The sequence below is a fragment of the Typopeltis vanoorti genome, chromosome 3 (assembly GCF_054136105.1).
Source record: "Typopeltis vanoorti isolate ZY-2024b chromosome 3, IOZ_Tvanoo_1.0, whole genome shotgun sequence".
Classification (NCBI taxonomy): domain Eukaryota; kingdom Metazoa; phylum Arthropoda; class Arachnida; order Uropygi; family Thelyphonidae; genus Typopeltis; species Typopeltis vanoorti.
In genome coordinates, this window is record NC_143551.1 from 88683697 (window position 1) to 88699968 (window position 16272).

Sequence of the window (16272 nt, forward strand, 5' to 3'; positions counted from 1 at the left end):
TCTCATTGTCAAAATCTGTTGAATTGTAGTTCTATCCTTCCTTCTTAAATCCTGCTTGCTCGTCTGCAAGGTATGCTTCCAATTGTGTTCTCAATCTTCCTGTCAATATCATCATCATCTCCTTACCAAGATGATTTGTCAAGACAATTGTTCTATACTTTTTACATTCTAACTTATTTCCTTTCTTGTATAATGTCACTAATATCGATTTCGCCCACTTCTCTCGCATTTTCCCTTCCTTCCATACCATATTACATAGTTGGTGCATTTCTGGAGCCACACTTTTGCCACTATGTTTAATCCTTTCTCCAGTGATGTTATCATTCAGTGATGTTTTCATAATCAGTGTAGTTAAATTAAGGAGTAGATCAAAGTATCACCCGAATCTTGCTTAGAGAAGCGCTATTTAAAAACAAAAAAAAATTATCTGGTCGTACACTGTTAGTTTTGCTCGTTAGATGACACCACAATATTCGAAGTTAACGTTGATATTTCAAGTATTTACCTGTTTGTTTATACACACCTACTGCATGCACTTTTCTTTTCTTTTTTTCCTTAGTCTGATTGTTACCTTCTTTATTTTTTTTTTTACAGATTTAGCTGGAAGCCAAGTGAAATTTGACAGCCAAGGTGATGGACTGGGTCGCTACAACATCTACAACTATCAGAGACTGCGAAATAGCTCCCAGTTCGAATACAAAGTGGTCGGGAGGTGGTTTGACGGCTTGCACATGGACCTAGACGAGGTAGTGTGGACAAAGGGGACGAAGATGGTGCCCCCTTCTGTTTGCAGCCCTCCTTGCGCAGTGGGTGAAATCAAAATCATGCAGGCAGGCGACATCTGCTGTTGGATTTGCTCCAAATGCGACGCGTGGCAATACGTCCACGACGAGTTCACTTGCAGGGACTGCATTCCGGGGTGGTGGCCGTACACGGACAAGACGGGCTGCTACGAACTCCGCCAGCAATATATGCAATGGGACACCGTCTTCGCCATCGTTCCGATAGTGATCGCGGGGTTCGGTATCCTCTTGACGATGTCCGTCGTGGCGATCTTCTTCAAGTTCAATGACACCCCGATCGTCAAGGCCTCCGGACGGGAGCTCAGCTACATGCTCCTTGGGGGAATCTTGTTCAGTTACCTAATGACCTTTGTGCTGTTAGCGAAGCCCAGCACGGCGGTGTGCGGTATGCAACGGTTCGGAGTGGGCTTTGGATTCTCGGTCATCTACAGCGCGCTACTGACCAAGACCAATCGCATATCCCGCATCTTCGACAGCGCCCGCAAATCCGCCCGCAGGCCGAGCTTCATCAGTCCGAAGTCGCAGGTGATTATCACCCTGATCTTCATATCGGTGGAGGTCATCGCGACTATCGTGTGGTTTATCGTAGAGCCGCCGGGCACCCGCCAATATTATCCGGACGCTAAGCGGAACGAGGTGATTCTCAAGTGTCGCATCAAGGATTCCAGCTTCCTTATTTCGCTGATCTACAACATGCTCCTCATCACTGTGTGCACAGTGTACGCTGTAAAAACGCGCAAAATCCCCGAGAACTTTAATGAATCCAAGTTCATAGGCTTCACCATGTACACCACTTGTATTATATGGCTAGCGTTCGTTCCCATCTACTTCGGGACCGGAAACTCCTTTGAGGTGAGTACAGCTTTGGTTGTTGTTCCCTTCTTTTTAATTTATTCACCGTTAAATGTTTCATTTCGTTATGTATTGACTCGAAACAATTTCTATGCGAAATTGAATAGTTGCATTCATTTTCTTATTTGGTCATGTCTTCGAGACTTTCAATAATTAGTGGATGATTCTTAAAGACAAAAATATATCCAATGCCCTCTCTAAATGCATTTCGTACCAGAATCATCTAGAATTAAATTTTCTTTCGTCTACCGTTATTATACGCAAGCGCACACGGTCCATCTGGTTATTAAATTATAATCAGCAATATAAACGTAAATACGTTGCATAAGAATATTTAATGTCAACTAACATTTCGATTAAATATCGCAATCCTTATCAAAAGTCTAACTGTGGAATCTTCTGTTTGAATTAAAAGTACGTAGCGATACGTTTTAGTATTTATATCGTAGGAATATGGTGGTGAAGCTTCACAGATCAGTAAGATATTATAGTTACAAGAAAGGCTTAAAATAAAATCATTTTTTTTTAAAGTTTGAATCAATGTCTCCTATGTTTCTTTAAGCAATCTTGAAGATCTTGTAATAGAATTCTGTGCGCTTATGATGGGCTTCGGTATTGTCGTGTGATTAGTTTTGACTGCATCATTTCAAAGATTTCAAATACTATTGTTTCGAAGAGTTCTTCTTTGGCTTCTTATATTATTGTCTTCGTATTACACAATGTTAATACACTATCGTATATGAATATCACTCGTGACTCAATCGCAGAACCCAACTTGTAAATACCCGTATGTTATATCTCACTTTTTTAACGTCGTAAGAAAACGTCATCTTGAAAATTTGGAAATGCTCCGCACATCTTACATCTGTTCAAAATAAAAGAGAGAAACTGCTGGACAAGAATTCCATGAGAGTTAAATAAGAGATCTAAAAGAAGGAGAGCAAGCCGTTGATCTGACGTATCGCAAATATATTTCCATTTGTTGTGCGGTGTTTTGGGTTCTTAAGAGAAAATTTCAAACATTGAATTTTAATCTAATCCAGTCAAGAAAAACATAGGCATGTAATGGCTATGCTTGGCTTAGAGTAGATTCAAATTTATCTACTAGATCGCGATTAGCAATCCTTTCAGCAGAATAGCTATGTTTCCATGAAAATACATTCTTTAAGAACATATCATTTTACAAGTTGCTTTTTCGCTAAGTTTGCTCATTTCTCATCTGCAGAAGCGCCTTTAGTGAAGATTCCAATGAAGCCAATCCTCACGAAAATCAGATCAAACCCGTGAGCTTTGGAAACCTTGGTTCTCTCAAATGTAATCGTTAGGGGATGATGATGTGCGTTGGATTAGCTATGAGTATCCATTATTACTGATGCACATTCTTCCACCTTGTTTAATTCCAACTAGAGATTTTTGCATTTCATAAATTGGGTATTTGATAATAACCATCATGCTCATTGGAGCTGTTGGATGAAAATAAGTATCCTCAGGCGACTTACTTCCAGTTATAATTAAAAATGAAATGAAGTCCCATTTCGTTGGAGCACTGTCGATATGTACGATGTCCTTTGGTTCGAATCCCCCCCCCACCTCTCAAGAATGCGAAGATCCCATCTAAACGTAAATTAGCCAATCTCATGAAGGGTTTTGCCTTCCGCAAAATGGACAAACTGGCTAGAAGAACACCCACAATTAACAGATAACATAATACGCCTTGTAGCCTTAGTCGCTTCGTAATTCGTAAACAACTCAACAATCTTCCTTATTATAACGGAATAAAATTTGTTAGTGTGTGATATGCAACGACCGTGTGGCCCATTTCTTAAGTAAAATGTGTAACAAAACACAATTAAAATTTTAAAAATAATAACAGATTAAGCATCATAATAGCTGAACAATAAACACTCCATACAAAATGCATAAATCTAAGAAAAAATATGAATTATCAGAAGAATGATACACTTGACGCTGGTAATGGAGATAACATGTTCACCTAAGCCAGATTGCTCAGCTTCTTGGTACTAGATATAACATTTATATTTTGCACTGCGGACAAGCGTAGATTTGTCAGATTGTCCGAAGTAAGATAAGCCACGGGAGTAACGGATTTGGTCAGATACCAGAAAATTAAGGGCAAGTCTTTTAGGTGAAAAAAGGAAGACTGAAATTTTTTTTCTGACTGGATGTAAAGACGCCGAGAGAAATCAGGACTTTATCAGTAAGTTCGCATATTCCTCTAACATAAGGAATCAGAAGTATTTTAGGCTCTACGGATGTAGAGCCTTAACTCTGTTAATTGTTTTGGTAATAAAGGATTTATAATTCAAACACGTGCCAGCAAGATGTAATAAGGGTCGTGATAATTCCGATTTTAGACGGTAGCATGAATATAAAAGTCAGTATAAGTTCTTTTCCGAAATACTGAGGATATCAAAGTACCATTCGGCTAACGAAGGATGAATAAATGCGGAAAGGTTAACTGGTTATGTTTTTCTTCTCCTCCTCTAGAATGAACCGACCCCTAAAGGAATCGCATTTATTTTTAGAGCGTAAAAGCACTAAACTCAATGAAAAACCATTCCGTACATCAAATATGTCGATCTATTTGTACACAGCGTAGGTTTTGGGGAAATGGCATGAAAAAGAGGATCTTCAAAGCACCCCCAAAAATGCCGGACATGTTGTTGCCAATCTTCTATGATTTCTCGCTAGAGTGCGCATCAGTTGATTTCCAGCAGATGAAAAGTATTTGGTTTTCTTATATTTTTTCAAACTTTATACAAGTTAGTGAAAAGAATGTACTACTTAGGATACTAAACTTGAAAGTTACATCAAACATACTTTGAATTCATTTAGAAACAGTTTTCATTTGAGTTCTAATACTTCGACACTTTAAGAGAATAATTAAAGCCAACTAAAATTAATTACGAAAAAAAAGTGAAAGTCACCCTTCTTAATTTTCAACCGCAATTAACGACGACTGCCCTGTAAATTAATGGCCATAAAATCGAACTACTTCCGGTCCGTAAACATCGTTAAAAGTGTCATAAATCACCACCAGATGGCGTGAAAAATGTTTCGAAATTAATTCTGGAGAACAATTAACCGTTAAACCGCCTTCGAGTTGAGTATAGTTTTGTGAAAACATTTCACATAAATAGTCACGTGTGTGCGTATTAGAAATTCCTGTTCGAGAATAAGTCGGGCTTCGCTTGCATGATAGAAGTGTATTCTGCGCATGCGTTGAAGTCGTTTCGGACACCATTTTGAATGCTTGTTTTACAAGCTTAATATCTGCCTGTAATATGCACGGATAGATCTGCTGAATTCTTAAGCCTTCTTAAAGACCAAAAACTAATAAGAAAAGTCTATAAAATTGACTTTCAAGTAAGCAGGTAAATCTCTAACTAGTTTTCTGACAAGAAAAGTGCTTTTCTTTATGGAGTTTCGCCCTTAAATCCTGCTAGCTTTATTGCTTGACAAGCTTTTGATAAAGTATCTGTTTAAGGAGATTACCGTTAGGTTTTTTTTTTTTAATTTTTGTGTGTGCATGGCGAACGTCTAGAACAGCTTAAGGTAGTTTAACTTATTTGATGAACTATGGAAAAATAGGTATCTTACTAGTAAAGGAATATAGTGCTAGGATGAAATTAACAACGCAAAAAAGTTTGCAGTTCTAAAAAAAATATCGAACGGGAAATGACGTCTTGAATGTTCCGGAAGTGCGTCATAGATTGATAAACTAATGCCTTTCTTGAGTAGAGCTATAAGTGCTGACATCTAGTGAGTAAAAAGCGAACTTATTTTGCATATTAATCAAACTTATATGGTAATGGATGCATTAACATGGCGAACGTCTTATTGAGCGGGAGAAGGTTATGATCTAAAGACAACGGCGTCAACTATGCAAATAACCTCCCCTGATGTTGAATTCAAGCTTTTTTTACCCTTTTTTTGTTGTTTGGAGGATTAATTCAATTTTATTCTTTACTTAAGGTGTCTTAACAGCCGCGCAAACAATTAAAAAAAAAAAAGAAAAAGAAAGAAAGAAAGAAAACAATTTTAAGGGAGAAAAAAACGTCTTAGTAATCATCAGTACATTTCAGTTAATGACGCATAATTTTTTCATTAGAATTCCATTTTTGCGAATTCCTTTCCAAAAAAAACTTGTCTCCGCTGTAATGAATGCTGATTTTACTGAACCGAAAAAAAAAAAAAAAAAAAGGAAAGCATACCTTTACGGAGATACCAGAACGTCTAAGATTGAAAGAAAGAGGAGAAAAAAATAATGAAAAAAAAAAAAAAAAGATTTCCCAACAAATTAACGATTTCTGGCATTCCTAACATTTTCTCGCGCCCACAGCCTCTCTGTTCTCCCCCGCCCAACTTCCAAACCGCGTGCCAGTCTGCAGTCCGTGCTATTTAACGGACTAACTGTCTGACCATCCCCCTACTAGCAGAACTTAACGAAGCAGTGCGCGAGCATACGAAAGAATGAGTCTGTTTTCTAATTAGAGCAGACACGAAGTATGCACCCGACAGCTGGTCGACTAATGACCACATGGGGTTAGCTTTAGTCCGAATAACAGCAGTGGCCAATTAATCCCCTCGTTTCTCTTAATGGCTTTTTGTTTGCTACCTGAACAATAGCGAAGAGGGAAAATAATAGGGACAAAGGAGAGATGCGTGAGACACTCCAGTGTTCATCTAGCACATCCGGGAATGAAACTATCCCACTTGATTACCGAAACCTCTTTAGAAATGTTCAAGCTCCATTCTTCGTGTGCCTAGCACGTGTAACAGTAATCTAGGAAGTGTATGATATTCATGGACGTGCTGACATCTAGTGAGCAATAGTAATTTCACTAGTGCTCACTAGATGTCAGCACCTTCAATTTTACGTCATTATTTTTTAATTACACGCAAAGCTGTTTGTGAAAACAATAGAAAATTATATTCAATTATTGTGTCAATTTTTCATAAACACTTCGACAATATATTAAAAATAATTCCTTACAAAATATTCACGGAATCAATACTCGATAGTTACATTTTAAATGGATAATTTTAAAAACAATGATTACGTTATCATAACCAATTAGAATGTACCACTTTGGTATACACATAAATAATTAAAGGACGATGCGATGCAGTTGTGCCCTCTAGCAAAAATAAAGATTTAATTAACCTGCCTAACAAAATAAAAATGGATTTTTTTGTTCAGTTTGAAACTTCATTATAACTTTGAAAGTTCGGTGAACGTGTTAATCGAGCTTCTTTATAAGCAATTTTAAAGCCTTAAATTTTATAAAATATTAAGTGTTCTGAAGAAATGTAGCATCTTAATTAAAAAAATTATATTTTTATATTAGACTAAACTATTAAATATTTAAAATAATTTGCATTGTTTTCTTCCCACACCATTTAATTATTTTAATCACATACATTGATATTTAGAACAATGGAACTTGGGTTGTAACATCATTTAATAACAATGATGGTAGAAAATGGCGCTGATGTATATTTTAAACTTAGCTTTTAAATGATAGGAAGAAAAAACGTGTTTCTGTTCTCATAGCAAACCATCGACATCTACCATGTAGATCTCGTATAACCGTTACTTTTGAATGTCCTCAAGGGTCTTTTAAAATGTTTCCTATAACGAAGTTACGGTTTCTTTCCTGTATATTTTTCGGAATGTGGAAAGAGCTCAACTTAATCGTGTTTGTTTAGCTTCAGCTTCCATTTTGTGTGGACTGGTCTGATAGCCATCAACTACTGATATCGTTGGTAATCTCACCCGGCCACTCTTCCGCAAAAGAGAGAAAACCCCTTGGGATACAAACATCTCAGTTGAATCATGATAGAATATTGCAGAGTAAATTGGATTGTAATTGCTAGCTTTCCCTTGCTTTCTGGGTCTTCCGAATCAATTTTCCACTCCGAGTATCAATTTCTTGATTTACTAGTGGCACCATCTACTGGCAAAAGATAGAAATGTTGAAATCTTGGTCGACATTATCATTTTTTTTATGGGTTGTCTTTAATATATAATTAAAGAGACGTGCCAGGATATTATTTAAGGTCTATTATATGGAATTGTTTTAGTTCTTGTATAGTAGGAAAATAAAAAGGCTTTAGTGGAAATAGGACTTAAACCTTGTTCAATAAACGTTTTAATTTTATTTGCGGGTCAAATTTTCTTAAAATTGCAATTCTCTGCAGGCTTCTTAAGACAGGGAATGTACGGAATGGGCCTTAAAGAGTAATCTGAAGGGAACTCTATCTTCATTTCCCTCCTGATTATTCTCGAGGTCGGATGTTTTCTACCCATCATCTAATTTATCTTTCAACATTCCCTTTAACCTCTCTCAAAATATTTGCAGCTCTTTTCGTTCTCGCTCGAGCTAATTTTCACGACATCCCATGACGCAGCGGAAAGAAATAGCTCGTGTGTTTACGGGAGAAGAGTAATCTTACGAAGTGTCGGCAAATCAAATAGAATTTTAAATTATTTAATCACGTGTTGCGAAGCAGTTTGTAGTAATGCAATTCGTTTGTCCTTTTCAGGTACAAATTACAACTCTGTGCGTGTCCATATCGCTGAGCGCCTACGTGGCACTTTTCTGTCTCTTTTCGCCCAAGATCTACATAATCATCTTCCATCCTGACAAAAATGTCAGGAAACTCACCATGAACAGCGCCACCTACAAAAAAGCTCCGACCAGTAGCACATGCGGGACTTCGGCAAACCATGGTGAGTGCATTTTTTTTAAATTTTATTTATTGTTTTTTTTTTCCCTCTATATTTTCCAATCTTTTCATTTGAGTTTTTTTTTTCCACCAATGCCTTTTCGTTCTTCTTATTTCATTTTTTTGTAACTTTTTATATTTCTTATTGTTTCGTTTTACTTTTTTTTTTTTATAAAATATTTGCTTATTATATTTCACGTTCACATTTGAAAGATGATTAAAAAAAATTCTTCCAATCCTAAACCTGTTCTAAAGAAAAATTATAAATTTCGAAAGAGGACTGATAATTGGAAACGATCGATCTGAATAAATACTTCGAGTAATAGTCGCTTCTTGAAGAATTAAGAACAGATGCCAAAGTACCACTCATGGAGTTTTAAAATTGGGAAATAACATTTAAATTCAGAAGAAAAAACTTGATATTTAAGAAACAAGATGAGCGCATAAATAAATAAACAATAAGTAGAAAAGAATTTATTTGAAATAGCGAAACTGACCAGTTGCATCTGTCTAGAGAAGTTTCTGAGAAACAAGTAAGAGGCTTGAATGTGAACCATTGATGTCCAGAACATCTTAATCTATCTTTCTATTTGTCTTTTTATTTCGGTTGATGTTGAGTTATTCGGCATCGATCAGAGTTAAGATTTTGTCTCTAACAGAAAAGTTTTTTAGTAACGAAGAGACAAACCAACCTTAGAACAACCGTACAAAAGACTTTGCACTAATAAAACCACAACTGTAGCTCTCATCAGACATTTAATCTCAGAATGTTTTCTCTTTTTATTCATCCATTTCTCCCTCCTTACTAGACCTCTCGTATATTCTCTCGGTACTCTTCTTATAGGGATGCAACGCGAGTATCTCAAAGTGCACCCGCACACAACTGCAAGACGTGTTTTCAGCATTAATAATCATTACCCAACTTCAGAGTTAGATTCATATTTTCCAAGCATAAAAGAAACCTCCTTGAAGTATCGATTGGATGTCCATCCCGGGTTTGTTTACTGCAAGCTACCAGAATGCGTGCATAAATATTAAGCAATGACGTAACGATGAAAGAATTCAAATTCCTTGGTACTGGTCTTCGCTTTTACCGTTTCATTGAACCCTAATCTGCAATGAGCGAAATAGAAGCCTACTCCTTCGAAAAGACGCGTGTCCATTCTTTACTAAGATCTGACAAGATTTTGAAAACGTTTCCAAAGAAGACTGAGTTACCCAGTTTTGAAATGAAGCTTTCTTTCCTCCAGAAAATAAATGAATTTCAAAACCAGCAGAGTGTTGATAGCATGCGCGCGACCTCACAAATGTTTTTCCTAATCGTTCCCTAGTAAGTTCGTCAATTTCATTAAGTATTATTGCATTGACGACCGTGAGGAATTCAACTTAGAATAATATATGACACGAACGTTTGTGTCAGCTCTCAGATTTTCTGGTAATGTTCCGTCTTAAAGCACATTAATGTAGTCCCTGTGGCCTAAGTTGCCTGGAAATTAACTTGGAGTATCTCCAAGTCGTCCGTAACTCCAATGATAACCTTTTACAAGAAACAACTGAGTCTGAATTCCTTCTTGGACAGGAACAGGCAAATCAGCCCAAGAACACACTCAATTGATAGACAATACTTTAGTCATAGTCTTAATAATTTCTACTACCTCGCACCGAATTTGTCTATTCTTATAGAATCAAACATTCAATCTTTATAAACGTCTTCGACTCATCTTCCGGCATTTTTGCGTCATATTTCGCCCTTCTGACTCGAATGCAGTCTTCGTTCCTTTCCGATATTGTCCCTTCTTTACCTCGTCGAGATTTTTCATTTTCTTGGCGACATCTTGGCTTCAGGTGTCAAAGGGTTAATGAAGTACTTTTTTTTTTTTTTACTTGTAAACTCTCTCTTAATGTTCTGACAGCCTTCTCAACTCTCCGAACACGGTCGCGGCACCAAATTAAGTGGAACCTTAGCGTAAGTTCCAATAAAGACGCATCAAGTAGAAAAGCCGACAGCACAAATGACACTAAACCAGAATATGAGGGGCATCAAAAAGGTGCCGTCAGTTGCCGTAATATCATTTTCTTTCCCTCCCTCCCTCTCACGACAAAACTGTCAAGAGGGATTTTATATATTCGACCCAAAAGGAAACACGAAAATGCGTCAAAGAATTTATTAAACCTTCAATCCGTTTTTTTTTTTTTTTTTTTTTCATTCTTGCCCTCTGGTGAACTAATTAATTTCAAAGACGTTGCCGTAAAATCCGATATATCCAACTCAAACTTCTCTCCCCCACCCACCCCACTTTTCTTTCGACATCTTTCATAACACTAAACAGCCAAAGATGATCGAAAAATGCAAAATTGAATCAGGATTGTGAAGCTTTTAATATCTTTTCTGTATTTGAAGGTTTTGAAAAGATTAAACAATGGAGCGCGCGATCTCGTCGAATTGTTGACTGTGCTTTGTTGTCCGAATGAAGATTACGTAATAAAATGTTTTCGATTTTTTATATTGTTAACGCTTTGATGTTCATTTCATTCTGTTGCTGGCAGCGCGTACCTTCCTCGTGATAAAAAAATGAATGCACGTTTCTCATTCTTTATCGCTCGTGTTGTTTTCTGAATCTATTTCCTGGAGAAAATAAAAAAAAAAAAAATCCACAATATAAATTGTGGATTTTTTTTTTCTCCAGGCAGCTTTCTTTCTAGCAGAAACCAAATGTTTTTATTTATCAACTTTGAAAGTAACATTTTGTATTCGGTTCGCAGAAGATATAATAATTGCCAACTGCGTTTATACAAGATATGGAACTAGGTATATCGACTTAATGATATATAGAGAGAATAATCTAGCAAGACAGTTGAAGTATTTCCTATTTGAAACGTTTTTATGATTTTTTTTGTAGTTATTATTATTCGCTAACACATTTTATTTCCCTATTAGGAGTAGGCGAGACCGTTTTAGCCCTATTTAACTTTTGGTGACTGAGTAGGCAGCCCACGGGTTGCCAATCAGAGAAAGTTAGCCCGAGATTATCACTGTTTATATACGGCATCTGGTCAAGAGATGCAACTGACAAGTGCTGCCATCTCGTGGTCCCTAATCCTAATAATATTGTTTTCTTGAATCTTGGGGCGAAAAACCCACTTCCCCGGGCTCGGGAACAAATAAAAAAAAAGGCTTTAAAAAAAAAGTTCCTCTCGTCAGCGACTAAAATTGAACACAGCTTTGCAAATATATTTTCAATTTAATACTTGATTGATTATGGAAGTTTGTCTCATTATAGATAGATACATGAGAATAAAAAATTGCACATCTATACAGGTGGTTTTTGAAACCTTTTTGAGTTAATTTCCCTGCATAATTGCAGTTTCTTCTTGGAATTTGTTTATTTATTTTATTTAATTAATTTTTGATAGCAGAAAATATTTTTAAACTTTTAAGAAAATAAAAAGAATGTGTTATAGCAATCATTTACGATATATTTCTACAAGAAATACTTCGACAATAAATGAAATTGATATAAATTGAATTATGTATTTAACAATTAAATATCACATCGTTTAATATTCATTACAGTGCATCGATCAAAAGTGAACCGATTGTACGTAAGTTTAGAAATTTCTCATTGCCATTGTAATAGTTACTACATCAATTCATAGATGGCAGCACATTATGACTGAATACTTTTAACATCATCTATCATAAATTTACCATATAACGAACATGCTTGAAAAAAAGCAGTGAATCAAATGTGAAGGTTTATTATTAAATAATATACTTTATTATTTTTAAATCTGTTTTATTAACGTAAATGTAACTTTAATACAGTGAGGAAAGTAACTGAAACCAAAAATGAGTGCGAAAGTAAAAGCAGGATACTGGAACGTCTTGGTAATTTCATTTTCCTATACAAGTAAATCATATGTGCTAATCACACTTTTATAGACGAAAAATCAAATTAAAATTAATTTTCAAATAAATTTTTCAAAATTTATTTGAAAAATCTTCTTTCGTGACCAAAGAAGATTTTTCAAAACTTAAATTCTGTTGAGACGAACATCGCTTGTTTATAAATATATATTAAGAAGACCGTCTTCCACGCTACGATCATTTGATTAAAAAATTTTCCAAATAATAAAGAAAATTAATAGACATAAACGGAAGATTAATAGACATAAACAAAAAATATAAAATAACCAGGAACGAATAAAACGCGATAGTGTGAGGTGCTGCCATCTAGCGTTCGTATATTACATAAAGACGAATGGATCTCATACATAACACAAAAGATTATAAGCTTCCATTATATTGATGCCCGTGTAATACACGCATCTTAAATATGTTGATATCATGAATATGCAACTAAACAAATAAATGATGATTGTACTTTAGGAACAGACTATATTACTTAACTCAACTGTTGCACAGAATTCTAACATATTTAGAAAGATTTTTAAAATATTAATTTCTTTGTAATAGAAAAACTTCATTCTGCACTTAGCGCTAAGAATCCAAAGATTTTTCCTATAAACTAAACCAAACTGGAAAAAAAGTTATCGCAATTTTAATACTCCGATTGTTTAATTAGCGCAAATGTTAGTTCGGTTACTTCATTAAAAATTTATTGTTTTATGACGCATGTAAATTATCACACAATTTAGGTAAATAATGAGAAAGATTTTATAAAGAAAAAATTATCGTAGAAGAAAAATATCGATAAATTGTAACGATATGAGACTTGAATACTAAATATCGATGATTATAATAAAATATAATAATAATTGATAGTAATAATAAAATGCCTGACACAATATACTGTCAATTCCTTGTATGAAACAAGTCTATTTCAGACAAATCATCCATGCTACGATAAAAACATAAAAATGGGCCTGTGGGCATTTCAGATAAATAACGTACGCTTGGCTATTTTTAAACCTATATATTATAAACACGTACGTGTGTAACATACACTACTTGGAAAGAAGTCAGTGGACACCGCAGTGTCTGAGGAACAAATAGCCAAGACGGCTGACTTAATAAGATGTAGGACCTCCTTTCTCTGCGATGACTGCAGCAATCAATGCGATTAAGGGGAATGTTGGACCATTCTTCCTGTAATGAAGTCATGGACTATTGTGGGGACAACGTCTCTGGACCTAATCCGACGCTCCAGTTCATCTCACAGATGTTCAATAGGGTTGAGATCAGGACTCTGTGGAAACCAGACAAGTGTACTGACAGGTCAACAAACCAGCAGTTACAGAAGCATCATTACGACCCAGTGCATTGCCTTGCTGAAAGAGACTGGTCAGTTCCGTCGAAACGTCACAAAGTTCAATGTTCGTGATACCGCAAACAGTGGTCCGAAGCCAAAGCAGGAAAAACAGCACAATACCATCACACCGCCATCTCCTAATTTCATAGTTGGGATTATGGACTCGGGTAAGAGATGTTCAAGGGGCATTCTCCACAGCCAGACCCCTCCAACTGTTCTGTAGAGGGTGTAGTGCGATTCATTGCCCCATAACATAACTTTTCCACGTTCCGCTGTACATGCTTTATGCACCATTGAAGAAAGACGACTCTGCATGTTAGTTCGAGTAAGGTGAGGCTTGCATATTTTGGTCCTACCATGGAAACCATTTGGTCAGTTTCGGTTCTGAATGTTTTTGTGTTCCAGTCGATGCCCGGAACTCTGCATTCAACATGTTCGCAGACGAATGACGGTGTTTACATCTTATCCTTCGTAGCACCCTAGGATCACGTTCGGTGAGTGTGATGGATCATCTACTGAGGACATAACTTGCAATTGATTCCCTGAGCTTCCATCTCATCACTGATTGTTGACCTGGGGTGGGGCAACTTTTCAGCAATTTCCCGAACAGAGGCCTGCAACATGGCAACCTATCGCAAAGCTCTTTCAAACTCCGTGAGTTCCCTTCTCACAATCATTTCACTTTGACACAGTTCAACTGACTTAGGAGCGTCATATTTATCCGGTTTATATCGGCTAGAAACATGTGACTCGTTACATGGCACGATGTACCTCGCTAATGGGGGTGTCCTTTGACTTCTTTCCAAACAGCGTACACGTATTTGAATACGCCCAACAAGAAGAATAAAATCAAAGAGCCTATAACACACACACACACACACACACACACACTTATATGACAAATTAAAATAAATCCTATCCTCCTACAAAGAGATCTGATTTTATATCTCAGTATATTTCTTTAATACATAAGCTACATTATTAAAATAATTTCAGTGAATCGTGCATTGATTACAGTTTTCTTTTATTCATCTCCACTTCATCTAAGAAAATATTTTAGCTTTTAAAGCGTAATTCTTATCATTATTATGTTATTTTAATAATTTTATTTATTTAACAAAGCGAAACACATTCAAATATACAGGGTGTCCCAAAATTCACGCAAGATTTAAATTTAGCGCCATTTGTGCGGTAAAGTGTTGCCAACGAGAAAAAAAAAAAGACAGCGTGAGAGCTGACAGTTCAGGGTTATTAAAAATGGAGCGCTACACGAAAGAACAACGCTTGAATGGATTAGAGAACAACAACAAGTGGATGCTTATTTTTCGAACAAAATCATCTTCAGCGATGAGGCTCATTTTCATCTTGATGGCTTCGTTAATCGACAAAATTGTCGCATTTGGGGTTCAGAAAATCCACGAGTGATTGTTGAGAAACAAATGCATCCACAACGTGTCACTGTTTGGTGCGGATTTTGGGCTGGAGGCATCATCGGTCCATTCTTCTTCGAAAATGCGGCTGGTAAGGCAATAACAGTTAATGGTGCTCGCTATCGCGACATGATAATCCAGTTTTTTGTGCCTAAATGGCAAGATATGGATGTGGACGACATGTGGTTTCAACAAGACGGTGCCACATGCTATACAGCCCGAGAAACAATTCAATTACTGCATGAGTCATTTCCTGGTCGTGTAATTTCCCGTTTTGGTGATCAGAATTGGTCGCCCAGATCATGTGACTTAACGCTTGGACTTTTTTTTTTCTTTGGGGTTTTTTGAAGTTTAAGGTTTATGTCAACAAGCCCACGACTACCTACGCCTTGAAGGAGGAGATTGAGCACTGTGTCAACGAAATTCAGCCACATTTATGCAAAACGGTCATGGAAAATTTCGACAAAAGAGTGCGTATGTGCCAGCAAAGCCGTGGAGGCCATTTACCCGATATACTATTCAATGCATAACCCAATACTGTATACTTTATGAATCAATGAGAAATTACAATTTTTAATTAAAAACCTGTGTTTTCTATCAAAATTACTTCTTGCGTGAATTTTGGGAGCCTGTAACTATGCATGTGAATATATAAACAAAAGAATAAAAAATATAAATAAAAGAATAAAAAAATGCAAATTTCCTTAAGTCCTTAAAAGGTGGCTTAAAGGGGCGAAGCAAGAATGCTTTTCATCTTCCCCGTTATCTGTAGAGGACAATGTAGGGATAAGGTGTTATTGAGCAATTAAAGCTCTGATCATGGCAAGAGGGTAACAGCAATAGCCGAGCCTCAGTTAGAACTTCATTGGCTACAGCATTGCCATCCATTACCCTCCCTGGATACCCATTTTAGTCGCCTCGTACGACATGCATGAGCTACATTAGAGCTATTCTTATCCCGACTACTACACGGGGTATAATTCATAATCAAGCCATTTTCAAGAAGATTTTACTCTTATATATCCATGCCATATTAAAGTCACATAAGTGTATGTTGCATTAATTATAATTATCTAAATATTTAGGTCTTATCTTTAAAATTTTTTTTATTGTTTTAAGCAGTAGCTCTTAGATTACTTTGTTTTAATATTTGTTAAAACA

General features: G+C 36.2%; 1 protein-coding gene across 1 annotated transcript in view; it reads left to right on the top strand.

Moving 5' to 3' along the window:
* Window positions 1-16272, top strand: part of LOC150108362 (metabotropic glutamate receptor-like) — a 68112-nt gene that overhangs the window by 38618 nt on the left and 13222 nt on the right. Inside the window, exons 2-3 of the mRNA XM_090390453.1 lie at window positions 595-1655; window positions 8226-8412. Coding sequence (XP_090246579.1) covers window positions 595-1655; window positions 8226-8412 — 1248 coding nt within the window. The remainder of the gene's footprint in view (window positions 1-594; window positions 1656-8225; window positions 8413-16272) is intronic.